Raw genomic sequence first — 19,979 nt, 5'->3', positions numbered from 1 at the left:
TCTCTCTCTCTCTCTCTCTCTCTCTCTCTCTCTCTCCCTCTCTCTCTCTCTCTCTGTCTCAGCACTGACAGAGATAAAAACATTGTTAAGGCACAAACCATGAATGCCTAAATGATTTTGTGGTTTAGTGGGGTTAAGGCAATATGAGATATACACAAAAAGATTCCAAATAAAGCAAATTATAAGTAAAATGCAAAAATAAATTTAATTTAAAATTTTTTTAAAAGTAAAAATAAGTTTAAAAAGTATATCATTTTGTTGTTGTTCAGTCATTCAGTCATATCCTTCTCTTCATGACCCTATTTGGGGTTTTCTTGGCAAAGATACTCGAGTAGTTTGTCATTTCCTTCTCTAGTTCATTTTACAGAGTGGAGGAAACTGAGGCAAACAGGGTTAAGTGATTTGCCTGGAGTCATACAGCTAGTAAGTTTCTGAGTCCAGATTTGAACTCAAGAAGATGAGTCTTCCTGACTCCAGGGTCAGGCGCTCTGTGTATCATAGGCACAAGTATATCATAGAAAATTCAGAGGAAGGGGAACAAAATTTCTAGCCAGGGGCATGAAAGAATGGAGTAGGTAGCATTTGAGTAGGTTCTTGAATAATTAGGATTCTAGTAATCAGAGGCTGTGGGAGTAATGAGATGCAATTCCAGTCACAGGTCATGTCATGAGTGAAAGCATGTAGGTTTTGGCAGTAGCATATAGCACACAAAGAGGTCTAATTTAACATTAAGTCTAGAGAAGCACATTGGAGTATAGAGGGTTTTAAATGCCAGACTATAGAGCATAGACTTCATTTGGTAGAGCAAGAATCATTTGAAATTTTTGAAAATGAGTATGTGATCAGAGTTGTGTATTAGGAAAATTACTTTGTAGGAAAGGAAACAAAGGATGATATAATATGATTGGCTGATTTTTAAAAGAATTCCTTACAGTTAGAAAACAATTTTAATCTATAATTCAAAGAGACATTGTGAATTCCTAAGATAGTAAAGAATTCCAAAGACAGTGAACATTCATTGCCTGGTGTGAAGAATTATGAAAAGTCATTGAATGAGTTTAAAAGCGTATTCTTTTATTCTATTACTAAACAGAATTTTCCTTCTCTACTGCACGGGTTCCATGAAATTCTGTTTTGTAGGCCTTGGTTGGACTAAATAACTGGATGTTATCAAGGGTCGTAATGCTATCAATGTATTTGAGTATCAGTGTGATTGATGGCAGCACCTAGCCAATGTATTTATTTATACTGTCAACAGGAACAAACAAATTATTTTCACAAGAAGCTTACTTGTTTCTGTAAACAGACCAGCAGTACGTTGGATGGGGTCATCCTCAGGGCTTTCTGACTTTAAGTGAAGAAAATTTGAGGATGAAAAACAGAGCTCCTCTCTTCAAATGGAAAACAAACAAATAGAAGAGACCAGCTTTCTTCTCCTTGGAAGAGAAAGCAATCATTATCCTGGAGTCCTTTCCTTTTCTCATTCTCTATAGACATTTTAAATTAATTTGTACAGAAGAGATTTGAATTTCCAGTTAAAGTATATTTCAAATACTTGACACCATTTAGAAATACTATACTTTAGTAGTGGGGGGAGGGAAGCCATCACAAACAGGTAAAATGATTGAAGTGTTCAGTAATTGTGCATTCTGTACTTTGGGAATTTCTCTGAGAAATATGCTTTCATTTCCACTGAGTTCATCTCAGAAGGGACAGTTGAGGAATTTGTTCATTTTCTGTAGTCTTTTTTAGCATGAAAAATGGGTATTGATGATGATATTCTTCTCCCTGTGGAATGTAATATACCTTTATGGCATTTTTAAGGGATCCAGAGAAAAATGATTCTACCAAGAGAAGAATGATATTCTGCTAAAATAGGCAGTGGCTGACTTCTTAAGATCATGCCATGAATTTTTGTTAATGTTTAGGAAACGACTTTTTTTTTTAACTGATTTTTCCCCCTTTTACAGTACCTTGTCCAATAGGAGAATTCTCCCGCTCTGGCATCAAGCCATGTTATCCGTGTCCCAGAGACTATTATCAACCCAACCCTGGAAAGTCCTTCTGCCTTTCTTGTCCTTTTTATGGAACAACAACAATCACCGGGGCGAGATCCATCACAGATTGTTCAAGTAAGCTGATAACATGATCTCATTATTCAGCATTGTATCTCACTGGGGATACTGATAAACTGTGGCTGGGCTCCCACTCTCATGGGATTCTACTTAGCTATGATCATGGCTGTCCTTACTCATATATACCTCTTCTCTTTATTAGAATCAATTAATCAATGTATGAAATCTCCTGTATTCTAAGCACTATATTCAGCATTGAGAACATAAAGAGATAAATGGACAGCCTCTGCTGGGGGGTGGGAAGAGGGAAGATTTAAAGTGTACATATATTCAAGATATTGGAGGAGATTATTTTTGAATTTTTAAAAATCATACCTATGATTTCATTGGTATAGGAAATACCCAGTGTGAAGACTCCAAAATTCTGGAAGTAAAAGAGTCAGGAGATGGTTTGGGTAGCTAGACTTATTTATGGAATTCAGAAGATTTCTTTAATTCACTTCAATTCAACAATCACTTAAGTACCTGTAGGATACAAGGCTTTGGACTAGACACTAAAGGATAAAAGTATGAACAAGACATAGTGACCATCCACACTGAAGCTTAACATCGTGAACATGTTAACCATGTTCAACTAAATATAATACAAAATAGACTGGGGTGAGTACAAAGTACAGAGTACCAAAGGGCTGTAAGAGTTCAGAGGAGAGCGGGAGAGCTCCCTTCTGCTTGGGGGAAATTAGGGAGAAAGATGTGTTTAAAATGAGCCTTGATTAGGATTTTGGTCATTGAAGTAGAGGAAGGAGGACCTTCCAGCATTAGGAAGTGACACAGGCAAAGGCATGGAGGTGGGAAATGTGAGAAAATTTGAAGAAATTTTCTGGTTTGGCTGGAGCATAGCCTTCATGAGAGAAGTTGTGTGAGATAGAGGAGTTTAGAGCCAGATTGTGGAAGCACTTGATTACCAAGTTAAAGCATATATATTTTATTCATTGTTGTTGTTCAGTAGCGGGTATCTGAGATTTAAACTCAAGAAAATGAGTCTTCCTGACTTTAGGCCTTGGTACCCTATCCACTGCACCACTTTGATGTCATGTTTTATTCATTCGATGAAGGCAAATACTTTTGATTAAGGCTATGATTTAGATGATGTAACAGAACTAGGATTTGAAACCAAATTCTCTTACTCCAAATCCAGTTCTCTTTCCTGTACCTATATGTGAGTAAGCATGGCAGGAGGAATGGATCTGGTACTGTGTATCAGGTAGCCTCATTGCAATGATAAGCAAAGAATGAAGAGGTAGTGTCTGGCATACACTGTCCCAAAAGTCTTAGTGTACTTTTGAGTTTTAATAACTTCAGAAGCACAAAGGCTAGACAGACTTAGAGAAAACATAATTTGAAAATTTAATCGTTTCAATATTTGGTTCAGAAGTTTTAAATAATTTTTCAATTTAAACTTAATTTTAAGGATAATACTCTTAGATGAGTGAAATAGTAGAGAAACTCCCCTTGGTAGGGGAAGAAAGGGAGTCAGGGCGAGAGTAAACATTTATGTAATATCTACTGTGTGTCAGGCACTGTGCTAAGTAATTTTCAAATATTATCTCATTTGATTCTTACAACTCTGGGAGGTAGGTGTTATTATTATCCCCATTTTACAATTAAGGAAACTAAGGCCAAAACAGATTAAGTGCCTTGCCCAGGGTAACATAGCTAGTATGTGTCTGAGACTGGATTTGAACCCAGGTTTTTGTTTTGTTTTTGGGCTAGGCAAATGGGTTTAAGTCACTTGCTCAAGGTCACATAGCTAGTAAGCATCAAGTGTCTGAGGCCAAATTTGAACTCAGGTCCTCCTGACTCCAGGGCCAGTGCTCCATCCATTGTGCCACCTACTTGCCCCCATGAACCCAGGTTTTTCTAACATCTGGCCCAGTACTCTATCTACTGCATGGGATACTTCAACCACCTGATCTATCTCCATTAGACTTTTTCTAGTGGAGTCATATCAAAACCATCATGTGTGCATCAAAACCTCATTCTTTGGATGATCTTAAGGCTAGGATAACAAATGCAGTCCTTTTTTTTATCAACTGACTAAGTAGCTAACAAAAGTTTTTAGAAAGTTCAAAAAGTGATAAAACATAAGACAATGGCTATGCTGAATTTTAATGACAGATATTTTTAAATTGTAAATAATCAACCTTTCAAATGTTGTTTTTTTAAAAGTTTGTAGCATTTAGACTTCTGAAGTTATTAAAACTTAAAACTGCCCTAAGATTTTTGAGACAAATTACATAGGCAAAGAAGCTCATTGAGGATGGAAGGAGAGGTGAGACTACAACATTCACAATGCTGAGGTCTTAGTCTTTTTCCTTTTTGGCCAGTGGAAGCACTGACAGTCCTCTCCATTGTTCTGAATTCAAGGCCTCTGCTCCTTACTACTGTAAGGAATAAGTGATGGTGACAAGTGTGTTTCAGAGTCAGTCAAAAACTATCTATTTAAATTGTGCTGACTAGGCTTAATCCCCTGTCCTCCATGCCTAGAGAAGGTTTGCTTGGTGGCAGGCAATAGGGCCTGTAAGAATGAATGAATGAAAAAAAGAATGAATGAATGGCTAAATGAAAATGTTGCTCAACATATAAAGGGTAATTCCAGCCATTGTTGACTGGCCAGAAGCCTCCTAGTGATGCCTCTTGAAAATTTGCTAAATAAAGATTCAATCTGTTATTTAGCCCACACTTGAAACCTTTACAGGTTGATAGGATCAGCTAGCATTTTCACTTCACTGTCAGAGCCGTCTAGATCCCAGAGTCACTTTTGTGACACAATGAGGCATGATGCTAGTACTATAATGGAGGGTTACATGGACACACTTATTGAATTATATTGTTCTAATTCCCATCTCTTTATCTTTGTTGATTTCCTTTACAAATTTTTGATCTGCCCACTTAAGGGTTTATTTCCACATATATACTTCCTTCCAAGTTTTATGGAACACAACACCTAATTAGAGATTCAGAAAATCTAATGTTAGTGTGTTTTTTCTGAATTGTATAAAATAAACTGTTTTCCTGTACGTTCTCCCTAGGTTTTAGTTCAACTTTTTCAGCAGCAGAGGAAAGTATCATGTTGTCAGCCTCTCCTGGACATATCACCAAGAAGTATGAAGTCAGCAGCCAGGCAAGAAATTTCATCTAATTTTTTTTTTCTGACCAAAAAATCTACTTAAGTGTGATATAAGAAAGTGCCAGAAGCATAATCTCTCATGCTATCCTAAATAGCTCATGCTATCCTAAATCAACTGTTTTTTCACTGATCAGTAAGAATGAGTAATTATTTTGGTAGTCTTAATAACCAAACTGAGTTAACCAAGTTTGGCCCCATCAATTCCTTAGCTTTTAGTACTGCTGGATCAAAAAACAACATTCCTACTTGGAGAGATAGCAGGATAATTTATTGTGGCAGTCTACCCTCCATCTCTTTTGGGGCTTCATACCAAAATGTGGTAACCCTACATCTTATCATTATCCAATCAGTTTATAGCCCTCCTGATATTCAGCCTAGTGGACATAAACATGTTGGCTTGAGTCAACATTCTCAAATCAAGTTTTGGGGAACATGTTGGTGAAGTCCATTTATTCTGTAAAGGGCCCAAGATGTACAAGTGACAGGTGATAAAGTCTGAAACAATTAGCCAGGTATCCCCTCAAAAAAAATGACCATGGCTCATAATAGATTGTCTGGTGATAATTTTGTTTATGTGTGTGACATTTCTGACATCTAATTTCTATTATGGACAGGTTTTCCATGAATGCTTTCTAAATCCATGTCATAATAGTGGAACCTGCCAACAAGTAGGACGGGGATATATTTGCATCTGCCTGCCTGGATTTACAGGTAAATTAAAATTTCATTTCATGTGTGGCAATGTGAAAATGTTGCCTGTAGCATGAGACATCATAAAAACACTCTTAAGTTAAGCATAATACAAATTATAAGGGATTATTTTAGAACATGAGTAAACATTCCAATCTGATAAACCAGAATCAGTTGAGGGCAATTTCATGTTGGGGAGTGGACGTATAAAGGAATCAAGCCCTATTTATATTTCAAGTTGTACCTTTTTGTTTCCCAGTGTGTCAGGTCAAGCCTAAGGTTTTTGTTCTAACACAGAACAAATTCACATGTGCTCGATCCGTAAAAGACTAGTGGCCCATTTTAGCTGTTATGACCACACTCAAAAGCAGAGCATCAAGAAAACAAAATATACATATATGTTTGTGTATATACATATATGTAGACATAAATGTAATCAAAAGAAAAATAACACATTAGAAAATATTTACAAATATTATAGATAAAAAGTTGATATCTAAAATATATAAGGAATTTTTAAAAACATCACGTAATAAATCCCAGTCTCTAATAGATAGTTAAAGGCTATGAACGTCTATGAATATAGAGAGGCTGTTGAGGCAATGTGGCATAGTAGATGAAGAGCCAGCCTCAGAACCAAGGAGACTTTATGTCAAGTCCTGCATATGACACATACTGACTGTGAGACCCTGTCATTTAACCTCTCATGGTCCAGGAAATCTCTAGGATTACAAGTTGTTGAGTTAGGTGCTTATATGCGTTGGTAGAGGGAGTTCCTCACTGGGAGTTTCCTATACCAAGGAATTCACAGGTTGGTCTAAAAAAATAGAAGGAAAAACACTATTAACAATCATTTAAAAAATTGTCAACTTCACTAATAATCCAAAATACAAATTCAGACAACTTGGAGGTACCAACTCCATACCTATCATCTTAGCAAAAAATAATGAAATTCAGTGCTGGCAAGACTATGAAGGAACAGGAACACACTAGTAGAATTGCAAATTATTAGAATCTTTTTGGAAAGTAATCTGGCAGTAAATAGTAAGACTTACAAAAAAACTTGTCTTTGATTCAAGAATCCTGTTGTTAGGGATATATACTTGAGTGTTATTTTTTTTAAATAGCTATTCAAAGATTTTAATACTAACATTATTTATAAGTTTAATAAAAAAAGGAAATAAACCTAAACGTCAAATAATAGGGAAGTGGTTAAATAAATTATTGAACAGTAATGCAATGGTCTGATATGATACAATTAAGATCAATAAGTATAAGGAACATCAGAAATATAGAGAGACCCATATGAAATCATTCAAAGCAAAAAAGCAAATGTAGGACCACTACAGAAAAGAAAAGGGAATGGAATGGAAATGTATGAAGAAAGAATCCTGAAGGAGATGGGGAATAACTGAGAAGTCATGATATATTATGCATTGAAATTGATTTATTTCAACATATAATGACAAAGCAAGTTTAATTCCCTGTGTGGGTTTTTAATATTAAATTTATGATGAATTATTAAAAACAAAATAATGATCTTAAAGTAGGATCATCATTGAAAACAAAGGACAGTTGTGTGTGTGTGTGTGTATTACTTTTAGGTGAATATATTTTTTTCTTTATTGATATAAATTGTAAAGACACAGCATGATGTACTGTGGAGGAACTGGGCTTGGAGTCCAGAAAAACTGGATTCAAATCTAGCTTCCGAAGCCATTACTTGGGTGGCCTGAGGCCAAGTCGCTTAACTTGTATGTACCTCAAGTGACCATAATACTTATCTATGAAGTCATAAACAGGGCTGTAATCTTGCAAAACAATGTCACCTGGGGCTATGTCTACACCAAGAAGTTGCATTTATATTTTGTTTTATTTTTAATCCATCTTTTATTTATGACCAATGCTAGAGACAGAGCATGAAAATACCAACAGTCCTAGAGTGCAGACAGAAAAAGGCCCCTAAAACGTAATTTTTAAAATAAAATTATAATTTCTAAATGACTTACTTTGTTGTAAGTTGTGAGACTGAATCAGATCTGAGTAAGAGGAAGGCCAATTGGCAAACTCTCTAAAGATTTTTTTTGGAGAGGAAAAACAGGACCAGGAATCATGTAGGCTAAAAATATATGGATTGTATTAAGGTCTGCATAAGTGGAGAGAGTACCAAGATCAGTGAAATCAGAGATCTTTCAAGGTGGCAGAATATCATAATATAATAAGTCAGTATAAACACTTTTGTGCACTTTTGCAATCTAATGCCACTGTGCCCATCCCTGTTGGATCTTGTCTTCAAAATTATAATTGTGCTTTAGCCTCAACTGTTGGCATGACTTCCATAGGAAAATACATTGATGTGGGACAGCTAAGTGGTACAGTAGATAGAGCTCTGGCCTTGGAGTCAGGAGGACCTAAGTTCAAATCTGGCCTCAGACACTTGACACTTACTAGCTGTGTGATCCTGGACAAGTCACTTAACCCTGATTGCCTCACCAAAAAGCCACAAAAATAAATAGATAGATAGATATAGATATAGACAGACAGATAGATGTCAAAATGCTATAAGAGCTTTGGATGTGAAAAAAGTCAACTAAAAAAAATCACAATAAAAGTAGCGAAGGAGAAAGCTGAGGAAAAAATAGATTACCCCTCAAGGCTGTGAGTGTATTAAAACTATTTAATATTAATTAATACTAAGTAATATTAATTAACTTCTATAAAACATAATAACAACTAACATGTATATATCAGCATAAGGTAAAGCATTTTATCTATGTTCTCTTATTTAATCGTCATGAATTGTGTGATATTCTTATGTACATTTTAAAGATGAGGAAACTTGAGGTTCAAGCAGGTTTGTCAAGTTCATATGACTACTAACTGTCTGAGGCTGGATTTGAACTCAGGTCTACCTGACTCCAAATCCAGTGAAACATCCACTAGCCCCGATCTGCCTCAAAGTCTTTTGAACTATGTTTCTATACATACAAAAGCAGATCAGTCAGAAATTAATCATGGCAATCCTAAAGGCTACCTCTGCTAATTTGGGTAAGTGGGAAACAATAATATTTGGCCTCCAATGTTCTTGATCCTTCTGTTTCTCATCAGTCACAGCTTCTCAGAGACTGTTTCCTCATTTGTACAATGGAGATAATTATAGCTCTGCTACCTGTCTCTCAGGGCTGTTGTAAAGACACACAGTGTGCCATGTAAATAGTTACATAGATGGGGGAGGTGGAGAGAAAACATGGTGGACAGGAAAAACGATTAGACTTGGAGATTTGGACACCTCAGTTTGAGTTCTAACTCTGCCAATTACTAGCTATGTGACCTTGGGCATGTCACCTTCTCTGAGACTCCATTTCCCCTCTCTGTAAAATGGAGGTCAGGATATCTCCATGCCCTACCTCAGGGGGTGAGGAAAGTGTTTTGTTAACTGTAAAGCTCCATATTATTGTCTCTTGCCCCTCAATGCTGTTTGTTTTGCATTACAGGCTTAAAGTGCGAAGTAGATATGGATGAGTGCAGTTCATCACCTTGCCTCAACAATGGAGTGTGCAAAGACGGTACTGGCATGTTCACTTGTCAATGCCCAGCAGGTTACACAGGTAATGGAACAATGACACAGGTTTTTCAAATTCATGGCACTGCTGACATAAAGTGGAAATGGCATTCTGAGAAAACATTTCTGAGTTGGTCTTTTGTTTTTTACAAGTTTAGATCAAGAAGCATGGTTTCCTGTTTTAAATTACTCAGAATCTTTTATTACTTTTTTTTTCAAAAGAGAAGAGCAAAGTAACTCTTATGAGACTACTTGAAACTACTTCAAAAATATTTTTTAAATCCCCAAGGTGCCCACATGCATGCATTTATCTCGCCACACAGCATAGCCTAAAGGTACTTTATACAATATTTTTCATTCCCAGGGATTTGCATTCTTTCCACGTCTAAGAGTTATTTTCCCCACCTTTACCACGAAATATCATTTTGCTTAACTCATTTATTTTTGTTTTGCTTCATGGTCAGAGTAGAGATTTGCACCTTCCACCCCTATTAAAATAGTTTGGCTCACAAGGATTTGTAACATGGCAGCTGCCTCGTTCAGTTCCATTTTAATTGTAGTTAGGGTGTTGGTGATGGAATTATTGAAATAAGGTATGACTTTATAATTATCAGAATATAACTTAAGCATAGATTTTTAAATGTCATATGGTCTACTTTCTAATATCCTTTTAATATTATGTAATATATAATACATTGTATCATACCTTATAAAATATAATATACAATATATTGTATCATATGTTACAAAATATAATATGCAGTATAGTATACCACATATTATAAAAACATAACATAACATAATATACCTTAAAGATTTTTCAAGGGATGAGGTACTAATAGCTTCTCAAACAAAAACAATTTAGAAGGAAAAATAGAACTATAGGCATATAAGAGAAGACTAAAAAATCTTTCTTTAATAGCTGTAATCATATACTTGAACCCACCTTGAGTTTATATTTCTCCACTTTGAGGCCATATAAAAATAGTGACTTTATTTGGGAGTGTCAGCCTTCACAAATGAATTTCGTAGCAAAGGCTTGGAAAAGTAATTCATCTACTAGATCACAGATTCAGACCTTGAAGGGACTTAAGAAGTCATTTGTCACAACTGTTTCATTTTACAGGTGACTCAGAGAGGTTAACTGACTTGTTCAAAGTTACATAGTTATAAGTGGCAGAGTTAGAATTTAAATCCTGGTCTACTATTTTTTCCACTGTACTACACTGAAGCATTCACTTAAATAAATTCCACCTAATTGTCTTTTCTAATGAAAGCTCCCTCTTCTTCCCTCTTCCCCTCCCCTTTTCCTTCCCCTCTCTCTCCTTCCTGTTCTTCCTCCCTTCCCCTCCCTCCTCCTTTATTCCTCTTTCTCCTTCCCCCCTCTCCTCCCACTCTCCTCCTCCCTATCCTCCTTTCTGTCCCCCTTTCCCTCTTTCCCCCTTTATCTCCCTCTTCTTTTCTCTCTCCCTCTCTTCTTTCCTCTTTACTTCCCTCCCTCCTCCTCTCTCTTTCCCCTCCTCCTCCTCCTCCTTCCTTCTTTTCCTTTCTCCTTACCCCTCTCCTCCCCTTCCCTATTCCTCCCTTTCCCTTTCCCCTCTTTCCTCCTTTCCCTCTCCCCTCCCCCTTCCCATAATTCTATTCTTATTAACTTGTCCTAACTGATCCTTTCCCTGGTATTCTATGGCACTGCTGATTTGATATTTTCATATATCCTATATGCCAGTAAAGCTCCATTGATCTCACCATGCATATACACAATATGTCCAAGTATGCACACAGTTATTCTTTTACACATGTATGCATTTTCATATTCACTTACACAGTTATTATCAGCAGTGCACTCATGTGGAGCAGGCACTGCTAACGTCTTGAAAAGTCAGTTTATAGAGCTCTCAACAACTTCCATTTTATGGGAGGAAACCTCCTTCTCCCCTGCCCAGGTCTGCACTTCCATTTTTGTTAGCAGATCCTCTCGTCCAGAGACTCTTAACTTTTTCTGCGGACCCCTGTGTCAGTCTGGTGAAATCTATGGACCCCTGCTCAGAATGATATTTTTAAATAATTGAAGGAAATACTACATTGCAATTGGAATTCAGTGAAAATAAACATATTATTTTTTTCATCCAAGTTCATAGACCCCCTGAAATCTATCATAGACCCCCAGATTCAGAACCTCTGCTCTAGCCTAACTTCCTCATTCTACACATGGGAAAGCTGAGAGCCCGTGAGGTTAAGTGATTTGCCCAGGATTATGAAGAAGCAGGATTATTATGGTCAAAACATTCATTACCTTCTCTTGATGGGCTGCTCTCCACTTAGGCTGGACTTTGGCAGGCAGACACACTCTTCATTGCCAGACCCTGTGTAGACCAGCTTGGTAAGACTTTCCAGAGCTTGTGATTTGTTGGCACAGGCTTCAAGAATGCAAAGTCACCTCCATGCCACAATGAGACATCAGAGAAGGACATTAGTGAAGGACACATAATTGTGTGTGCAATTAAGGCTACCTTTCTAATTTGTGGTTTTTCACATTTTTTATGTCATGGGACACACACTTTGGCAGTCAAGTGAAGCCTGTAGACCTCTTCTCAGAAGAATGTTTTTAAATGCATAGGATTACAAAGGAAACCAATTATATTGAAATACAGATATCAAAATGTCTTTTAAATGCAGATTCACAAACCCAAGGTTAAGGGCTCCTATGTTTAATTGCAATACAGAAGTTCAGACTCTGTTTTTACAAGAAAAAGAAGGTTCTCACTCAATTTTACCCCTGTCACAATCTAAACTTTTGGCTAAATGGAATATGCTCTTAGAAAATGTCTTTGATGATGTTGGTTAGCAAATTCTCACATCAAAGACAAAGCTAGTAATATCCCCCACGATGTGGAGGTTCTCCAGATGATGGACTGATTGCACAGAGGCCCCAAATATGACAAAGCCTCCTCAGTAAAATCTATTTACTTAAAATAAATCTGCCTAACCATTCATGCAAAAAAAAGAAGTTGGTGAAAAATGTCATTGTCCAGCTGAGGACATGCAGTCGGATGAGTAGTCCATTACTTTAACTGACTCAAATTAAAAGCTTAAGTTGATAAATGATAGAACTTTCAGCTACCATTTTTTTGCAAGCAAAGTATCATTATTTTTGCATGATAAACACACATATACATATATGTAGAATGTATATATACCCACATACACACCTGTATATACATGTGGGTATATGAGGGGGTAATGTATGTGTGTATATGTATACAGGGTATCCCCAAAAGTCTTGGTGCAGTTTTAAACTTTAAAACTTTTTAAGTTTTAAATTGCACTAATATTTTGGGATTATATATCTATAGATACATATATATGTCTAGATAGATACATATATATATAGATATACATATGTACATATACACACACACATATATATGTATCTCTGTATACGTGTGTGGATATGGATGTGGGTGTGAAGAGAGCAAGACAGAAAGAAGGCAGAGACAATATAGAGGAAAGAGAGCCAATCTCAAAACCAGTAAGATCTGAGTTCAAGTGTTCAAACTGACATGTGCCAGCTGTATGACCCTGAACAAGTCATTTACCAATCTAGTGGGCCAGGTGACTATCTAAGACTAAAAGTAGAGTAGCTGCAAACTTATTAGTAAATGAAGTTTTCTTATAAGGGAGCTCCCTATACCAGAAAAATGACTGATCCAATCCATATTCCTACACACACACACACACACACACACATACACACACACACACACATGTCCATGTTAGTTGAGAGAGAGTGACAATCTGCTAGGTCAGGAGTGGAGAACCTGTGGCCTTGAGGCCACATATGGCCCTCTAGGTCCTCAAGGGACAATGTGCTAGGTCCAACATCAAAGAGAAATAGGAGTTCAGTCTGGATCACATTTGAGAAATAGCATAGCATTTTCTTTGATGCCAAGACTCTCCCTGCTACAAAATCCCATCTTCTTAAAACTAGCATTTTCCTAGAGATGCTATATGGATGTGAATACTAGAACACCATGATGTCAATATAATCAAAATAGTAAGTGACTGAAACACAAACAAAAAATGGATGGTAAATATAAGTAGGCTGAAAAGTACTGTGAATTATGGCTTGCATTTAATAAATTAAATGTTGCTAAAGAAAAAAATAAATAAACAGCAAACTAGAAATGGTAGGTGATGATGATACCTGTCTCTATAGCGAGAAGTTGATGAGTTTTGATTTGCTAGGAAAGCTGATGAATATGGTAAATTAGAAGATTTGGGGAAAATATTTATTTTCTTACTTTTTTATTGATAACATGTTCATCATTAGTGTTTACCTTCTCCAATAGAGATGGGCTCAAAGGGTTGCTGTTTCATAAGACTAAACCATGAACTCTTTTGTAAGAGTCTACAAGGTCCCTTCTAATAATACATGAAGATATGAACAGTCTATGCTAATGGCTGTGTGCCACATGATGAGATGATTTGAGAATATAGGCATATTGACTCTTTTCTTGAAGTTAGCATGCACTCAGATAGCTGGTAGCCTCCATGGTATGAGTATAAGTCCTATTTTTAAGCAGTAGGATCCCAGGTTTAGGGCTTCTCTCTTGGTGAAGAATTGTCAATTCCACCTCCAAAGACTTAGAGAGAAACCTTTGATATGAATTGACTGGCTTAATCATGTTCTACAGTAAGATTGTAAACAAAGCATTTGAAGAAAAGGTGCTTCTTAAAAGTTTTCAAGTTAGTGGAACTTTAGCTTTAATGTCTTCATCATTTTAAAGACTCAAATTAAAGGTATACAGTGATAAATATTTGTAGATACTTTAGCTTACCTTTTTCTTTCCACATTCAAAGCATTTTATATTATCTTTGGTGCATTTATTTTCTCATCTGAATTATTGTTATCCCATATGTAGTGAGGGACTGGCCAATAAAGATCTTCCATTACTCATGCCCAGAAGCAGGCTTACCCTGGGCCACCTAGCTGTGCTATTAGTACTGGGTCCTCATTGGCCAGTTCTCCATTACACATAATTATATATTTATGCACGTCTTATCATTCCTGCTTTATGATAATCTCCAAAATGGCAGAAACCATGTCTTATTTATGTTTCTATTTCTCCTAGAAACTAGCATTATATGGTGCACATCTCAGGCATATAGTAAAAGTAGGTGATGCTATTTCAGATTTCTAATGAACATCCTTTGCAGGTCAGCTCTGTGAGGGAAATATAAATGAATGTAGATCCAACCCATGTTTAAATAAAGCCACTTGTGTCGATGGTATTGATGGGTATCACTGCTCATGTGTGAGAGGATTCAAAGGTAAGCATTTGAACTTTTCTATCATTTCTGTTTGCTGATGATCTTTTTGTTTACATTCATAGTGAGACTTTTTTAACATCTTTTTTTTAAAGTGAGAGCTTAAAACAAAGTTGTACAGGTTGATCAGCTTCTTAGAATTTGAATTGAATTTTTGCCCTTTGAAATGGATGAATGCAAGAGGTGCTGTGTATGAGATGCGGAATCAAGGTGACACATGCAAAGCTGAAGACAAGAGAGATGAAGATAATTGATGTGGTCATTAGTGCTTCCAAAGAAATCTAAGAATATAAACTGAGGGCTTTTCCCAAAATGTTATAGATTAATCAGGCATTACTGATTTGGATTCTTACATAGCAATTATAAGCCAATTGTTGAGATCCACTTTATTTGCTGTAAATTGTATTCACAGGGTTATTGATTTTGTGTTAGAAGAGTCCTCACAACTCAACACCTAAGACCATTGATCCAGAGCTAGAAGAAACCACAGAGATTTATTCCAATCCTCTCATTTTACAGATATGGAAACTGAGGCTCAGAAGAGTTCTAGTTTGCCCCCAAGAAATAAAAGTAATAAGTGGCAGCACCAGAATTTGAAATCAAGACATCTGACTCTCCCTGTTTTTGCTCTTACCACTGATCGAAACTATCACCTTTTTTCCCCTCTTTGATGTAAAACTTCAATAAGGCAGACTTCCCCCTACCCTAGCCCTAGGACACAGTGAAACAAAGCATCATTGGGCGATCAACATCATGATGATAAAACATTTATTAAATAAGCACTGTGTTAGTCACTGAGGATATACTGCCTCCAAGGAATATAGAATATAGTTGAGGAGAAAATACATATACAGAAAAGAATGAATAACAAAACAAACAGCATTTGCTTTGTACCAAATAAGTGTTTCAGCAGTTAAAAAGAGACAAATGCAGAGAAAGAGAGAGGGATTGATGGTAAGGGGCTTTTGAAGAGGGTTACAGAGCAGAGATGATAATTAGGCTAACTATGCCCATCTTCCAAGTACAGAACCTTAAGGTCATCTTTGACTCTTCCCTTCACTCTAAACCCTCACCCCAAGATTCAACCAGTTGCAAAGTGCTATTGATTCTACCTTCCACAATATATTTCATCTGACCCCTCCTTCCAACTTTCACTATAGCTATCCTCTTTCATATCTCCATTATCTTGTACTTAGGTTATTGTAACAGCCTCCTAATTTATCTTCCTATCTCCAGTGTTTTCCCTTTTCTAATCCATCCACCCCATTGTCTGAATAATCTTCCTAATGCACCATTCTGGTCATGTTGCTGCTCTGCTCAAAAGCCTGCAATGTCTGCCCACTGAATCAGACTACTACTGACCTTGTCATTCTAAAACCCCTAGAATCCTGTTCTAACCTAAATTTCCACTCTTAGGTCAGAGATGGCATGGTACAGTGGGCAGAATGTTCAACGTGGAGTTGGGAGGACATGGATTCAAAGCTCACCTAAACTGCTTACTAGTTCTGTGACCCTGGGCAAGTTATATATAACTCCCTAGAATCTATCTACTAAGTCATACATAAACTACAATCTGAGTTGATCGAAGGAATGCCCACACCGGGAGTCCTTGGAGTTCCTTCTCCCCATGAAATCACAGTTCCTTTTTGTATTTGAGTATCTCACAATACTTTTTGTCCCCCATATAGTCTATATGCCAAAGAAAGAAAATGGACCAATCATTGTCCTTCATGTTTATCCTGTTCTCTCTTATTCTTTCACCTTTGCTCACACCATCCACCACCAGTGCCCTGAATGGACCTCTTCTTCTTCAACCCAATTCTGTTAAAATATCTCTCTTACTTCAATGGTGCTACCTCTTTCAAGAAGCCACCTGTGACCCTTCTACCTGAAGCTACTTTCTCCCACCTTGGATTATGAAAGTGCCTTTTTTCTGGACTGCCTCTCCTTTGCCTTATCTAATGGTTATGTGTAAACACATCCTATTCTATTCCTGCCCAATTTGAATGTAAGCACCTTGAGCTTATTTTGCCTTTGCATCTTAACCAACCAGTGCAGTGGATTTTATGAAGTGGCTACTTAATAAAAGTTGGTTGAAGTCATAGATTATTAAAGAACTAGATTGTATGCCATTAGATATGTTAGTAGCTCACTTACAGATCATTTTACAGGTACAAAGTGCTTTCAAGTACACTATCTCAGTAGCTTAAGTTTTATTATCTCCATTCTGTGGGTGAAGAGGTAAATTTAGAGAAGTTAAGTGACTTGCTTCGAGGTCATGCAGCCTGCAAATGATAGACTCAAGACTTAAACCCAGGGGGCAGCTAGGTGGCGCAGTGGATGGAGCACTGGCCCTGGATTCAAGAGGACCTGAGTTCAAATATGACCTTGGACACATAACACTTACTAGCTGTGTGACCCTGGGCAAGTCACTTAACCCCATTGCCTAACAAAAACAAAAACAACAACAACAAAAAAGACAAATCCAATTTCAGATTCCAAATCCAGTACTGTGTGTCTACTTAGTCACTTAGCTTCCTTTTCCTTGGCTTTAATGTTGCCAGTCTATTTGTAATATATTATTAAAATTGTGGTATTTTACTACAATTGTAAGGATATCATCATCATCATCTTATTCTTGTCTTTTTAAAGGGCATTCAGATAGAAACCATCCAGGAACAACTTGCTATTTTATATACATATATATACATACACACACACATATATATACATATGCGTGTGTGTATATGTATGTGTGTGTGTATATGTGTGTATACATGTGTACACACATACATGCATATATATGTTTTATGCATATATATTTAATGTTCTACAGACTATTCACAGGTAGATAAAATAACTATACTGTGTGGTTGATTATTATTGTTGTTGTTGTTGTAAATTACTATTATTCCTTTGACCATCATTTTCCTATCCCTTCCTTGCCAGGCATTCACTGTGAAACAGAAGTCAATGAATGCCAATCCAACCCATGTTTGAACAATGCAGTTTGTGAGGATCAGATAGGGAAGTTTTTGTGCAAATGCCTTCCTGGTTTTCAGGGTACTTGGTGTGAAAAGAATGTGGATGAATGTCTCAGTAGACCCTGCAAGAATGGAGGAACCTGCCAGGATGGCATCAACAGCTTCAGGTAAAAAGCCAGGACTGGCTGATTTCATGAAAAAGCACATGAAGGATTCAAGTTTGTTTTACTTTTGCCAAAATCTTCTTTTCTTTGACTTGTCTTCCCTTTCAAGCACTTTCCTAGGATGAGGAATAGAGAGTCACAATTTAAATCTGTGAATTAATTTTCTGATCATTCTCAAGATTTACCATTCCTTTGTATATCATCTTTTACAATTTAATTGAAAATATTTCTTTGTGAAAGTGTTGACTAAGTTTATTTTCTTAATATTATCATTTTTTAATTTGGTGGAGGTTTTTCTTTTATTTGAGGGGGGTATGAGTACAGAGAACAAGAGAGGAAAGACCCATCCATATATAGTATGTATTCATGTAATAGGGTGGGTATTTTCCTCTACTCTGCAAATTACCTACAAATCCTTTCACATCCTCTCACCCTGCACACACTTTGACTATATTTTCCCAAAAATTTTAGTTCAGATCTAGTTCAGATTTATGTTAACATTCTCTTTATTGATGTGACCTGTGTTTAAATATATAGCACAGACTGATAACATACCTCTCTACTACATAGCTTTAGATATTTCAAATCATTCTCCACAAAATATAATTACATCCTATGCATATCCAACATAACACATATGACTTAATATCTCATAAAATAAATTTGAATTACTCTTGTTATTTTAAATGGCAGACTGAGTAAGAGGTGAGTGATGTTATGGAAAGAGCACTGGAAAGGGTCACAGGATCTGGATTCAAATTTCAATGCTGCTCTTTACTATATGTATATCCTTTGGTAAGCCACATAACTTCCTGGGGCTCCATTTCCTCAAACATAAATTGATGAGCTTGGACTTGATTACTCTTAAAGTATAATGTAGTTATGATCAGATTATTTATCCAATATTAGATTATAAATTAAATATATGCACACATATTTATTGTTTTGATTTATATTTTATATACATTTATGAATATGTATATATAAAAATTCTAGTCTTTGTATTCTTGGTGTTATGTTTGATTCTTCATTTTCCTTCATCCTATGTATCTAATATGCTGCCAAATCTTTCCATCTCTTCCTTTACAACATCTCTTACCTAGAACTCTTTCTCTATACATACACAGCTAACACAAATAGTTCAGCTACTTACAACCTAGTGGACTGGATAATTTAAAGGTCCTCCTACTTGCTCTCCTTGTATCATCTCCCTTCCACTTTGTTTTTCACTTAACTGTCAATGTGATTTTCCTTAAGCTTAGATAATATATATTTTACATTTATTATAAATCAGGATTATTAAAGATTTTTGCTTCTCTGTGAATTTGTGGTGTATCTTGTGAGGCAGATTTCTCACTGTAGTTATGCAGAAATTTCCTAATTTGCAAACGCATGACTGTATGACCAGCTGGTCTCAGACTGTCTTCCTCTACCTTATTAAAGTGGTCTTGATCTCCTAGCACCACCTGGTGGCATTTGTGGGGAGTTGTCTAATTCTATTTCTTTAACTACTTACTTTGCACACACTTTGCTACCCTACTTGATTCAGTCTTTCATGGCTCTTAATTCGGTTAATTTCGCCTCAAGCATTATCCTTTCTTCATGTGCATACACATTCAATTAAAGAAATGACTAAATTCATATCCACCCTCTCTAATCCCTTTCCTTTTCTCTGTCTTTCAGCATCATAAACATTTTTCACCTCTTTTTGTTTCCCCCAACTTGGTCATTCCATTTGCAAGGAAAAAAAAAATAAAGAATCTAAATTAAGAGCAAGGAAAAAGAAAGATAAATTTTTAAAAGTAAAAGGCAGACATGAAGAACCAATGTTGATGATCTCTATTGCCCTTAAAAGTATCGGGAAGTTCACATAAGAATCTCTTCAAAACTTCCATCAATCTTCTCAACTTTCCCCCAAGTGACCGTGTTTTCCTCAACCACTGTCATGCCAGATAAATAAAAATCTATTTCTTTGGATCATTTATT

The 19,979-nt window shown here is 36.3% G+C and overlaps 1 protein-coding gene across 1 annotated transcript in view; it reads left to right on the top strand.

Annotated features, from left to right (window-relative positions):
- The window catches only part of SVEP1 (sushi, von Willebrand factor type A, EGF and pentraxin domain containing 1), a 318,257-nt gene that overhangs the window by 196,140 nt on the left and 102,138 nt on the right, over positions 1-19,979 (top strand). The window contains exons 19-24 of the mRNA XM_027839092.1: positions 1,971-2,132; positions 5,168-5,259; positions 5,880-5,976; positions 9,450-9,563; positions 14,735-14,848; positions 17,795-17,996. Coding sequence (XP_027694893.1) covers positions 1,971-2,132; positions 5,168-5,259; positions 5,880-5,976; positions 9,450-9,563; positions 14,735-14,848; positions 17,795-17,996 — 781 coding nt within the window. The remainder of the gene's footprint in view (positions 1-1,970; positions 2,133-5,167; positions 5,260-5,879; positions 5,977-9,449; positions 9,564-14,734; positions 14,849-17,794; positions 17,997-19,979) is intronic.

This window comes from Vombatus ursinus, unplaced genomic scaffold (genome assembly GCF_900497805.2).
Source record: "Vombatus ursinus unplaced genomic scaffold, bare-nosed wombat genome assembly UNPS02014832.1, whole genome shotgun sequence".
Lineage (NCBI taxonomy): Eukaryota > Metazoa > Chordata > Mammalia > Diprotodontia > Vombatidae > Vombatus > Vombatus ursinus.
This window is presented reverse-complemented; position numbering and strand designations above follow the sequence as displayed.